General features: G+C 40.5%; 1 protein-coding gene across 4 annotated transcripts in view; it reads left to right on the forward strand.

Annotated features, from left to right (window-relative positions):
• Positions 1-1,307: 1,307 nt before the first annotated feature.
• The window catches only part of RUNDC3B (RUN domain containing 3B), a 100,618-nt gene continuing 88,522 nt past the window's right edge, over positions 1,308-13,403 (forward strand). For all 4 annotated transcript variants that reach the window (XM_070424177.1, XM_070424179.1, XM_070424178.1 and 1 more), the window contains exon 1: positions 1,308-1,453. In XM_070424177.1, the coding sequence (XP_070280278.1) occupies positions 1,335-1,453 (119 nt within the window). In that variant the 5' untranslated portion in view covers positions 1,308-1,334. The remainder of the gene's footprint in view (positions 1,454-13,403) is intronic.

A 13,403-nucleotide genomic window follows, 5' to 3' on the forward strand; every position in this document is an offset into this window, starting at 1 on the left:
GCAAAGGGAGGTGAACAGATCCATCAACTTAGGTGGGTGCCTGAGAACTCGGGGCCAGAAGCTAGGACCTCCCTGCTAGTAAGACTGGAGCGGGGGAGAAGCTCTGGAAAAGTGGGTGCTAGGTTCTGAATCCGCATGACGAGGTAGCCCTCCCTGCCTCTTTCAGGGAGCACTCTGGGGAAGACCAAACTGCCAGGAGGCTCACCGCTCCCACCCAATTCCGGGGTCACTGCCCCGGACAGTAGAAGCGTGCAGAAAACTGAGCACCGCGCTGGTTCTTACGTGGGCAGTCTTGCCTGCAGGCAGTGCTGGGGGGACCTGGAGGGCCAAGAAATCCCACCACCAGACACCCCAGGACGGATATTATACGAGTCATCTCCCTCCTCTGGGCTATTTGTAGCTGAGTATCAGTCCAGGGGAGAGCATTTGGACAAACCCCATTTCCTTCCTGGGAGTCAGGCCCTGAGGTTGGGTGCAAGAGCCAGCGCCGCTGCCTTCTTGGCGCCTTAGCCAAAGATGCCGTAGAATTTGGGAGTCGGTTTCCAGGACAGCAATCAGCCATTTAAAGCTAGAGATCCCAGCCGTTAAAGCCAGACTCCCGGTAAGGGTCCATAATCAGCTCGGGTCTCTCCGAGGCCCCGCATCCCACAATCCCCGCGCAGATAGCCGCGCGGCTCCCCCTGCGTGCAGACTGTCAGCACCGAGCCGGTGGCGAGCGCGAGCCCAGCGTCTTGACAGCTGCCCACGCGCCAGGGCGGAGCTGGAGCGCGTGGCTTTTAAGGTCCGCGCGGCAGGCCCCGCCCCCGGAGCCCCACGATTGGCTCCAGGGGTGGCGTTGGCAGATAGGTGCAGGGAGGGCGGGGCTGCGCGCGGAGGCCCCGCGGTGTGAACCGCAGCTGGGGTTGGGGAGTTAGCGACGGCTGAGTGCGGGCGGCTGGGCGTGTGGGGTCGGCGGGCACGTGCGCGCGCCGGCAGCCGAGGTCCCGCGGGAAGTAGCGGAGCGCCCGACGCCGAACCGCACGCGCAGCCCGGCTGTCGGCGGCGCGCGCGAGGGCGAGGGGGTGGTGCGTGCGTGTGTGCGCGTGAGTGAGTGTGTGCGCGGGAGTGAGTGTGCGCGCGTGAGTGTGTGTGTGTGCGTGTATTTATGTGTGTGTGCAGGTCGGGTGCGGAGCTCGAGTCGTCAGTCCCCCGTGCGAGTCCCCGCCGTCTTCTCCATCCTCCCTGCGTCCCCGCCACCCCTTGGTCGCATCCAGAGGGAGAGCCTGGAAGAGGTGGGGGTGGGGGTGGGGCGCGCGGGGTGGCACGAGACAAAAGGGTCGCGGGGTCAGCCTGCCATGGCTTCCCGGAGCCTGGGGGGCCTGAGCGGGAGCCGTGGCGGGGGCGGCGGCGGCAAGAAGAGCCTGAGCGCCCGCAATGCTGCGGTGGAGAGGAGGAACCTGATCACCGTGTGCAGGTACGGGGCCGGTCGCTCGGGGTGACGGGAGGGGGCTGCCGGAGCCCCGGGCTGGGGGCCGCGAGGCACCCCGTGGTAGCCCTGCGCCCCGGCCTCTGCGCACCGGGTGTATCCGCGGGCCCGCGCGCCCCCAGATGGGCGGGGGTCCGGGCACTGCCGACGCCCCGGACTTTCGGTCAGTCCCAGGGCTGCCAGCGGCCGAGGGTACGGTTTGGGGCGGGGCTGGGGATGGGTTTGTTTTGAATGTGCAATCTCGAGTCCAGAGTGAAAGAGGAGGGAGGGCAGGGGGAAGCTCTTTGATTTAGTGCGTGTTGAGCTGTCAGCCAGCTTTTGGTGAAGTGGTCGCTACTGTGGTGATTGTTTACTGTGTTGCCTCAAAATCAGTGTGCATTCTGTGTTTGTTTTGGCTTGTTTACAAATATTAAGTCTTTTCATGCCGCAGATCTTGAGTGCCTGCTACATGCCAGCGTGTGTGTGTGTGTGTATGTGTGTGTGTGCGCGCGCGCGTGCTTCCTCTCCACTTTAAATTGCGGCGCTAATGCTGTGTCTGCAGTTGTTAGCAAGAGTGGGACTGTGGAGGATACCTAGGCTACGTTTCAATGGTTTATTCCAAGTTCTGCCTTTCCTTACGTGTTTTCTAATTTTAAGTGTAGTATTCCTTTACTCTACAAAATATAGAGACATAAAAGGAGTAATTACCAGTACTCTTTGTAAAAGGAATTACTATCTGTGAAAGGAATAGTTACTGCCTACAAAAACTTATTTTTAATATGTTGATACATTTTCTTTAAGTCTTATTTATGAGTAGTAAAAAAATTGAAGTCCTAAGCATCCATTTCTTAGGAACTTCTTTGAACGATTAAGTTGCTTTAAATTTACTGTACTTGGTTCAGTAAAACCCCTCATCATCAGCCATCGATAATCGTCTAAGAATCAAAGATGATGAAACCTTTTCCGCCTTTGCAGTTTATATCTATATTTTTCTTTTTCTTTGCGAAAAAAATGTGTTTAGCATCTTAAGCCAAATATAGATATTTATACTAGGATGTATATTTAATAATTTTGAGAGACTTTTTGTTTTTAACTTGGACTGTTACAAATGTTCACCTTTCTAGCAGGAAGACCTGCCTCACTGACTTTTAATGGCACTGGGGTTGCAAACAGTAAAATTATATGAAATCTTTTAAATGTACCATTTTGTGCAGTCTAGGGTGCAACCTTTTGAAGAAGATAGTCTGTATTAAAGTTTTTAAACGTAGGAAAATATTTTTTTAAGTTAGGTAGATAGAACAATTTTCTTACCTTTATTTCACAGCTATTAAAAGGAATTAGTTTTTTAAAAAGAGGATGGTCTCAAGCAAGTTCCAACATATGCAATGCTTCTTGGGCTAATGTATTTCATAAAAGCTTCATCAGAGTTAACCTTCACAGGACAACAACCTGGTCTGCTTTTTGCTGAGTCTTTTTTAAAAAAAATTCTTTCTACTATATATAGCATATGACTCTCAGCAAATATTTATTGAATTAATAAATTCAGTGGTTGGTACTATTCCTTTTGCTTCTCCATTTTTGTTTGGTTTTAGGTCAGTTAATGTTCACTTGCTCCCTCTTCAGAGGCAGTTTAGGCGAAGACAGGGACTTGTATCTCAACCTCATTTAAATTATATTTTAAGTTTAAGAAATTTCAGTCATTTCTCACTGATTTGTGTGGATTACTTTCTGAGCTAGCTGTATTTTTTATTTGCATAATTATTCTTTTCTACTGTGAAACAAACATAATTGCTACTTTAGTTACAGTTTACACATAACCTTAGTGTTGTAGCTAAAATAAATTTCAATTTCTGGGTAAGATTTCAACCTTTGTATTTAATTACGTGGATAATATTATTAAGGCTGTTCTTTATGTCCAAATAGTTGATGGTGCATATAAATTATCATCCATGTCTAGTAAGGAGATCTCTTTGATAGGCTTTGTCTAAAAGGCTTTTACTTTTTAGAAAAAAAAGTCACTGTAGGTCATTTGGCTGTTTTAAATGGCCCCACTTAAAGTTCAGCAAAATGAACAAATCAATATTGATGCGTTTCTGTTGCTTTTCTCTGCCTTTCAGAGTTGCCAAACTCTGAGTCTCTCATCCATCTCTAGTAATGAGTATATGTCTTCATTTTTACATATCAAATCCGAGGTGGTTTGATATTTACATTGGGAAATTGGTTTAGTGGAAATATAATTGAGTTCTAAGTTTACTTTTCTTTAAATAATTGTATGTCTTTTAACAAGCCATGCAACCTTCCTGTTTTCCAGTTTTCTCGTGTGTAAAATAACCTTGGACTAGATCATTGCTAACCTCAATGACAGCCCTAAAATTAAAAAAGTAACCTTCAAGCAAAGTGTGTTCATATTTGTTTTTGAATTTCTCTAAATATGAGCAAGGTAATGGTAGGCATATGTTTAATGGTAGATCAGGCATGTGCCTTTTTGTCTATAAACAGAAACATTTCATTTTGTAATTCTCTAATGATGTTCTGGAAAAATTGAACAGTTTACAAAGCCAAACCAAGTAAAACAACCCCCTGCACACACACTACCATTCTTGTGTATCTATTAATACGTTCACAGTAATGTTTTTCCTTACTCCTTAAACAATTTAGGCATACTCTCTATTTAGGTTTAAAACGTTATTATATAATCACACACTTCTTTAGGTTTAAAAACATCTCACAGAAGAACAGTATTACCAGAGCTCACTTTCCCTTTCTATCAAGGGCTGAGACTGTGTTTCCCCTCCGGGGCCTGGAGCTGAAACACTGACTCCCCGGAGCAGACCAGACTAGAGCAGAGCTGTCTAGCTGGAAAGGGGCCTCGCTCCAGGGCTTCCTTGCCCCAGGACCTCCGCACAGAGCTCTTCCATCGCCATGCTGTTCTCATAGTCCTGTTGTATCTCAGTTGTGCTGTTTGCACTGAGTAAAGTTTCCTTCTTCACCCCACCCCAAGTTGGAGATTCCTGTTGGCATTGACTTGGTGCCAATAACCATTGGCTGACAGTTGTAATTGTATTTTAGTAGAATCTTTAGGGTTCTTTCTATATAGTATCATGTCATATGCAAATAATGAGTTTTACTTCTTCCTTTGCAATTTGGATGACTTTTGTCTGATTTCTGTGGCTAGTGAAGGTCACTTTTTAGAACTACTTGAACAGTACCTGCAGCCTGCCCTCCCCCTCCCTACTCCCCCCCCCCCCCCCCCGCACCCTCCCCTGCAGGTTCTGCTGGGGACACCATGGGCAGGCGGACCTCCAAGGCACCAACAGGAGCTGGGCAGGGTTTGGTGGTAGAACCATGAGGACAGGACAGGGATGGGGGCACAGTCTGGGGGCTGGCATAAGGGCTGTGGGTCCTGCTGTCCAGAGGCCCAGTCACCACAGCACCCCCATCAAGTGAGCTATGTCTGGAGTATTTCATTTTGGAGATGCTAATGTAAATGGCATATGTTTTTTATATCAAATTCCATTTGTTTCTTGCTGGTATATAGGAAAGTGGAAAAAAACCCGATGTTGCTATACTTTGAACTTTAGAATTGGGTTGTTTGATTAGGTAGGATCATGGGATTGGATGGAATTGAGCTGAATTTTGGTTCATTGTGATGGTATATGTAATTATTTCATGAGGTATTTTCGGTGAAAATTTATATATTGCAGACTAAAAATATCCGGGTGATATTTATCTCAACAAATCAGTACAGTTTTATCATATTTTTCACAGATTGTGGTGGAGGGAAAATAGGTCATTTGAGGCATCTAAATATCCTACAATCAATTCTAAAATATTCATAGATTGACTTTGGTCCTATATGCCAACTAGTATTATTTTCCCTGCATATTCTCTTCATTTAGAACTTTGAAAAAATCCCATTTTAAAGCCCTCAGGCATTTTATAAAACCTTCATTCTTCATCCACAAAAAATCAAGTATTATTCATTTTTTGTGTTATTTGCAAGCTTCATAAGTTATTGAGAAGCCCATATATTCCTTTGATTTTAGTTCTTTTGACAGAGAGAATTAAAATCTAAATTCTCTTTCTATGGCTTAACATTGTTTTATGAGGACAATATTAAAATGTATATATTTAAGTATGTATGCATACCAGTTTTAAAAATAAAATTTGTTAAACTCTTAAATTAATACTTAAAGAGAAACTTCCCTCACAAAGTCATAATTCTCCTGTCTTGTGGCTAGAGGACTAATGAGTGGTTTAAGGCGATAGTGTGATGAGCTAAGCAGAGTGGAGACAAATGATGGTTTTAAAAATAAACTACTTTTAATGACAGTTACATAGTTGTTCTTAGTTTTCTATTGGTCAGGATATTATTTCATAACTTGAATGTTATTTCAAATAACAGAAACACCTAACATTTCCAGTGTAGTCAGAGAATGAAGTGTTCATATTTTCCATGTTACTAAGGTTTGAGTTAAGCTTAAAATTCTCCCTTCAACTATAGTGCTTTACTCAGCATTTATTGTGGAGTGTAGTCTTCTATATAACTGCAGCTTCCGATTTAAGTGTTCAGATTTAAACCACAGTAAACAATAATATTTTAAGCATTTTGGATGAGTTGTTTTTAGAAAAGAATTACCCATTTTCCTACCCTCTTTAAAAGGACTGCGTAGCACAATATAACCTTTGTTGATGATCTTACTCTAGGCCTGTTTCTATGAGTATGTCCTGTGCAGTGGCTGCTCTTGGAGATTCTCAGGATACATAGAGCTTCTTGCTATATGACCCCAAAAGATTGTTTGGAATTCATCAGCTTTTGCATATGCTGTCTCTTCCTACCAAGTTAGCTGTTATTTCTTACAACTCTGCCTGTATCTAACAGCTCTTTTCTTTCTGCTTGCTCCATCCTGGGTTTCCATCCTCACTTGCTCATTATGATTGGTTGTGAACTAGGAAAGCAGATAAGTAAATTTATCATGTGTTAAAAAAAAAAAAGCACCCAGAGGCCTGAGTTCAGTGAGTGAGCGTTAGCACTCTGAACTTCCTAACATTCTGGTTGCTGAATAATCAGAAAAAAGTCTGTTCCTGTGTTTGAAGTTGGTGGATGAAGTGCAGGTAATATGAAAAGTTACTGCATATTATTGGTGATATAATCCTTTAAGTTACTTTAAATTCAGTGACTTACTATTCTTGTTACTATTTGCTTTAGTATGCCTCATAAGACGTCATACCTTGGCTACAGTGAATTAATATTTTTGGCTAAAACTCTGTCATGCTCAATGTAATAGAACTTTGGGTTGGGACTTGGATCAACATTAGTTATGTTGTTTGTAGCAGGTTCAGCATTTCAAAGGATTCTTAGAATTCTAATAGTAGGTGTCCACAATGGAGGTAGGGTGATCAGCTTCTCAGGTGCTGGTCCTAGGTAGGCATTACAATATTCACAGAAGGTCATTATCTCTTCCCCTAGCTAAAACTGAGTTCATATTCAGATGACAACAGAGAATAGGTGTCCCCTACACATTTTCTAGAAGGTATTGTCTTAACTTCACTGCTAATGGATAAATGTCAGAAGCTCAGTTGAGAGATAAGATATTCAAGGAAGAATATGTGAAACTTATCCACTCTTATAAGACTGAGGTCTTACAGGCTTATAAAATATACTAGAAGCTGTTGCAGGAAGATTCACGCAATAGGCCTTCCTTCCCCTGGCTGCTGGCACTGGTTTTCCTCTGGCACCTGGGACCCAGGCCTTTGGTCTACTGCAGCGGAGAAGCCAAGCCTCTTCAGTCTTCACTCTTCAGTCTTCAGTCTTCACTCTTCACTTTTCACTCTTCACTCTTCACTCTTCATTCTTCACTCCCCCGGAGCCTTCAGTCTTTGCTCAGCGCCTGCATATGCAAATTAACCACCATCTTTGTTGGGTTAATTTGCATAGTTGCTCTGATTGGCTGGTGGGTGTAGTGGAGTGACACCAATTTGCATGTTTCTCTTTTATTAGTGTAGATGTTTGGGTCAGTCCAAATCATCGGAGAGCAGCTGGATATGTAGACTGCATTGATTCACACTCTCCTGTCTCCTTTACTTTTGCCCAGTTGTGCATTGGTAAGTTTATATCTGTCTACATTGAGAGTCATCAGAAGAAGCAATTACAGAGGGTCTTCTTGAAGTTGTTGTCAAGCAAATTGTTTATTATGTCAGGAAGTATCTTCTTTTGTGAAGATTTCTATGAGAAACATCTGTATTATTTTAATGCCAATAATTGTATCTCTAGGCAACTGCTTTATTTATATCTATTGAACCCAAATGAATGTATAAATGACAACTTCTCTTCTTCTCATGCAGCTGTTTGAAATTTTAGTGTTAAATCTGTGGCCAACCCCTAAAACTGATATTGATCATCATAGTAACATATTTAGCCTATTCCAGCTATAATGTATAGGGAAGTGAAAAATGTAAAACATTTATTTAGTACACTGTAATTTAAAACATTAGAAATATTGACAAAGTTTCTCCTTTGGAAAAAACTTATCAAGAACAGTTTGAACACTGCTGTACATGTGAAACTAATAAATAATAAAAAAATTAAGAGTAGTTTGAATAGTGCTTTCCTTCTTCTCAATGTATAACTTAATATATGAAATAAGCATATTTTTATGCCATGGCAAATGGACATATTCCCTTCTAGGTTTAAATCAGTTTTCAACACTTTATCCTTTGCACTTTCAAAGTTGTGAAAATCTCTCAGAGGCCCAATACTGTGAAGTGGTTTGTCGATGTCTCTTCCTTTGGGACATCTTCATCCTTTCGTCACAACCACTTTACTCATTTATGTTTGCCTTCAATAAGTTTCTCTGGCTGCATATCTAAATGATCTTGAACAGAAGAAGCAGTGTCGTTATTCCCATGATCAACTATTTCTTCCATAAGTCCATTTGTGTCTGATTCAAATTTCACTTCTAGCATTATCACTTTCCATTTCTCTGCCATGTTTTCATCTTTATTGGCCCATCGCTCATCAATAATTCATTTTCATAAAATAACATGTGGGTTTATCACCAGGAGACAAGAAGGCAACACAGCTATAGGCTTTGATTTCTGTGCATGAACTAATAACAGGTGCAAAGTGACCAGTCCTAGACAGACTTTGAAAAAAGTGATGTGATTGATCACTGATCAAGACCTATATTTGTTATTTACATGTGATCCTCTAACTAGAGAGCTAGCAGCATTTTATGTAATTACTCACAGTTAACATATAATAGTATTCTAATAGAAACCATGCTGTTATGAGATTGTTATTATTTAATTGTAGTAACTGAAATTAATGCATATTGGAACTGTGCCAAGTATGGACTGACTTATTTATTTATTAATTACAAACAAAATAAACCCATTACATGTTAGCATAGATAATATATTTTAATGAGAACTATTAGTTTCCACAATAACAAAAATGGCAAGAATAGCACTGTTTTACATCTTTGCAAATATCTTTAATCTTGTGTTTAATAGAAGATAACTAGATTCTCATATCTGCTTCTGCTTTCAGTTTATTCTGATATATACCATATAGTCTCTGGAAAACTCCAAAATACACCTGGTAAAAAGTGGGAACCAAAAAAGCAAACAATGTCTTATAATTGTTAAGAAAATAATTTTGACCTTTCAGACCTCTGGAAGGGTCTGGGTCCAAGAGTACACTTTGCGATTCTTTGTATACAATGAAATCACTTTTATCATATACAAATAGAATGATAGTAATTATATATCCTTGAGAAAATAATTACTCAAATAATTTTCAGTCATTTTTGGTTCTGACAAATAACCTTGACTAAGAAAAGTTGAGATAGTAACATGTAGTTAAACATTAATCCATCTGTAACAACAACTGGAGTTCAATGGAGGAAGCTGTTACATAAAAGGAAAAAAAATGTAGGAAGTAACATTGATGAAGTTGTTCTCTTGTACCAGAAACATAGTTAATTTAGAGGAAATGCATGACTAAATGAATAGAAATAAAATGGTAAACAGAAACCAGATTAAAAAGGGACTTGAAAACTTATTTTTATTTCTTATGTCCATTTCACCAGAAAAATGTTGCACATCCTCAGTCAACTTTGAGGATACTACACCAAAAAAACGTTGCAAATCCCCAGAAAACTTTGAATGTCCCCATCAAACTTTTTAAGTATGATGTTTTTGTTCAGTAAGATATAAATTTTTAGGAAAAGTGTTCCTCAAATGAATAAACAAAAACCACACATCTTCACCTCCACCTTTGACCTAAATGGAAGGACAGTTCTGAATGTCGGAGTGTTTCTCTATAATCTTTATTAGGTGGAATGGAATAGGAAAAGCTGACTCTACAGTCACAAAGAGGAGTAACTTCCTGCTTTAGAAAATCGCAGCATCTCAGATATTAATGCACATCGGTGAAATAAACTGAAATTATATTTAAAAAGATAAAACTAACAAAGTGCTTATTTCATCCAAAGAGCTAGGTTAGAACTCAACCACCTATAACAGTCTGATGAGATTTTAGTCACTACTCTCCTTCAGGACTAATACAAAATTACCTAACAAATTATCTACTTTGTAAAATGCAATAGCCGTGGAGAGTAACATGTACATTTCTGTAGCATCCAGAGCCATATACAGATCAATAAGTAGTCAATAAAATAAGTCTTTTATCATCATGTTATCAATAGTTTATATTCCTATAGAAGACAATATCTGCATGACAAAAACCTAAGATGGTGAGTCTCAGAATGCTAAATTACTTTTAACTCAAACTCTCCCTAAAAACTAAAACAAAAGCAAAATCCAAATATCACAAAGCACATCATTACAAACAATTTCTGTTATTTCCAAGCAGAAAGATATTTTCAGGGTGAAAAAACAGTTTAAATAATTTATAATATATCAAAGTGAATAATGCAGAAAAATAATATTTCTCAGCTTTGTTTCATCAATTATACCCTGCTCTCCTGCCAACACAAAACTAAATTTCAGAAGGTGAATTAGATCCTTAAGTCTAGCTAGCCAAGTCTTCCCACTCACCACTTCTCTAGAATCGTGTAGCTAGCTCCATAATTCCAGAATCTTTTTGTCCTTAACACAGTATCTAGCTAAGATGTGCTATAAAAACCAAATCTGTAAAACGAATTTTAATACATTTAAAAAATATCACACAGATGCTGAGCTATTTCCTGATAATGATGATGTTAATATTAGTCATCTATTTCTTGAAGAGGACTGGTTTTCAAATAAAAAAATGATAATTTGATGAATGTCTAAAAATATCAAATCAAGTCTAAGTAATAGCTTTTACATAAGAACTTGAAAAATATAAAAATTACATAAAAGGGTCTTACAATTAAGTGCAGTTCTTTTTTAAATTTTTCAATTAAAGTTGATGTACAATATCATATTAGCTTCAGGTACACAACCCAGTGATTAGAGATTTATATAACTTACTAGAGGCCCGGTGCACGAAATTCGTGCACGGTGGGGAGGTCCCTCAGCCCGGCCTGCATCCTCTCCAATCCGGGACCCCTCAGGAGATGTCTGAGACCACTGGCTCCTAATCTCTCACCTGCCTGCCTGCCTGATTGCCCCTAACCTCTCTGCCTACCTGCCTGGTCGCCCCTAACTGCCTTTGCCTGCCTACCTGGTTGCCCCTTACTGCCCTTCCCTGCTGGCCTGGTTGCCCCTAACTGCCCTCCCCTGCCGGCTTGGTCGCCCCTAACTGCCTGTCCCTCCTGGCCTGGTCGCCCTTTACTGCCCTTTACTGCCCTCCTCTATCAGCCTGGTTGCCCCTAACTGCCCTCCCCTGCTGGCCTGGTAGCCCCTAACCGCCTCTGCCTCGGCCCCCGCCACCATGGCTTTGTCTGGATGGATGTCCGGAAGACATCTGGTCTAATTAGCATGTTACCCTTTTATTAGTATAGATGAAGTGATCACCCCAATAAATCTAGTCTCTATCTGACACCATACATAGTTATTACAATATTATTTTTTAATCCTCTCCTGAGAACATTTCCATTTATTTTTAGAGAGAGGGAAAGAGAGAGGGAAAGACAGAGAGAAATACAGTGGGGCCTTGACTTATGAGTGTCCCGACTAACGAGTTTTTCGAGATACGAGCCGTCTCTCAGCCAATTTTTTGCTTTGAGTTGCGAAGTAAAATTCGGGTTACGAGCCAGCTTCAGATACCCCACCGCTAGTTGGCGCAGCGAACGTCACAGTGAACGCCACAACATCAGCCCAGCATCACGTATCTCACTCGTTCACTTTAAGATTTGACATATGAGTAATTTGAGTTACGAGCTCCGTCACGGAACGAATTAAACTCATAAGTCAAGGCCCCACTGTATTAATGTAAGAGAAACACAAGGCCTGGGCTGGGGAGGACCCTGCAAATGAGGTCCATGCCCTTGACCAGAATCGAACCCGGGACCCTTTGGTCTGTAGGCTGATGCTCTATCCACTGAGCCAAACTGGCTAGGGCTACAATATTATTGACTATATTCCCTATACTGTACTTAACATCCCCATGACTATTCTGTAACTACCAACTTGTACTTCTTAATCCCATCAATTTTTACACCCATCCCCTCACCCCCTCCCATCTGGCAGCCATAAAAATATTTTCTGTACCTATCAGCCTCTTTGTGATTTGCCGGTTCATTTGTTTTTTAGATTTCCCATATAAGTGAAAGCATATGGCATTTGTCTTTCTCTGTCTGACTCATTTCACTCAGCATAATACCCTCTGGGTCCATCCATGTTGTTGCTGATGGGGAGATTTACTGATTATTTATAGCTCAGTCATATTTTATTGTATATATGCACTGATTCTTCTTTATCCACTCATCCATCAGTGGACATTTAGGTTGCTTCCATATCTTGGCTATTGTAAATAATGCAGCAATGAATATATGAATGCATATATCTTTCCGATTTAGTGTTTTGGATTTCTTTGGGAGAATACCCAGAAGTGGAATTGCTGGGTCCTTCTTTGTCTCTTATTATAGCTTTTAAAAAAAAAGTCTATTTTGTCTGGTATAAGTATTGCTACTCCAGCTTTTGTTTGTTCATTTGTTTCTATTTTCATAAAATATCTTTTTCCATCCCTTTACTTCCAGTCTCTGTGTGTCTTTCAATCTGAAGCAAGTCTCTTGTAGACTGCATATGTAAAAGGATCTTGTTTTGTTATCCATTCAACCACCTATGTTTTTCGAATGGAACATTTAACCCATTTGCACTTAAAGTAATTGTTGACACACATGTTTTTATTGCCACTTTATTATTCATATTTTAAATCTTTTATCTTCTTAAAAAAGACTTTAACATTTTTTTGTAATTCTGGTTTGGTGGTGATAAACTCCTTTAGCTTTCTATTGTCTGGGAAGCTCTTTATATGTCCCTTGATTCTAAATGATAACTTTGCTGGGTAGAGTAATCTTGATTGTAGGTCCTGCTGTTCATCACTTGAATATTTTGTGCCAATTCCTTCTGGGCTGCAAAGTTTCTATTGAGTAATCAGCTGACAGTCTTATGGGAACTCCCTTGTAGGTAACTAATTACTTCTCTCTTGCTACTTTGAAGATTCTCTCTTTGTCTTTAACATTTTAATTCTGATGTGTCTTGGTGTGGGCCTCTTTGGGTTCATCTTGTTTGGGATTCTCTGCACTTTCTGAACTTGTATGTCTATTTCCTTCTCCAGATTAGAGAAGTTTTCTGTCATTATTTTCCAAATAGTTTTTCAATTACTCGCTCGCTCTCTTTTCCTTCCAGCACCCTCAAGATGTTAATGTTGGTACACTTGATGTTCCCAAAGTTCCCTTAAAATGTCCTCATTTTTAAAAATTCTTTTTGCTGTTCTGATTGGGTGTTTTATACTTTTTTTATCTTCCAAATCACTTGTTTGATTCTCTGTTTCATCTCCTTTACT

The sequence above is a fragment of the Myotis yumanensis genome, unplaced genomic scaffold (assembly GCF_028538775.1).
Source record: "Myotis yumanensis isolate MYYU_CA2020_CCGP unplaced genomic scaffold, mMyoYum1.0.hap1 SCAF_9, whole genome shotgun sequence".
Taxonomy (NCBI): Eukaryota; Metazoa; Chordata; class Mammalia; order Chiroptera; family Vespertilionidae; genus Myotis; species Myotis yumanensis.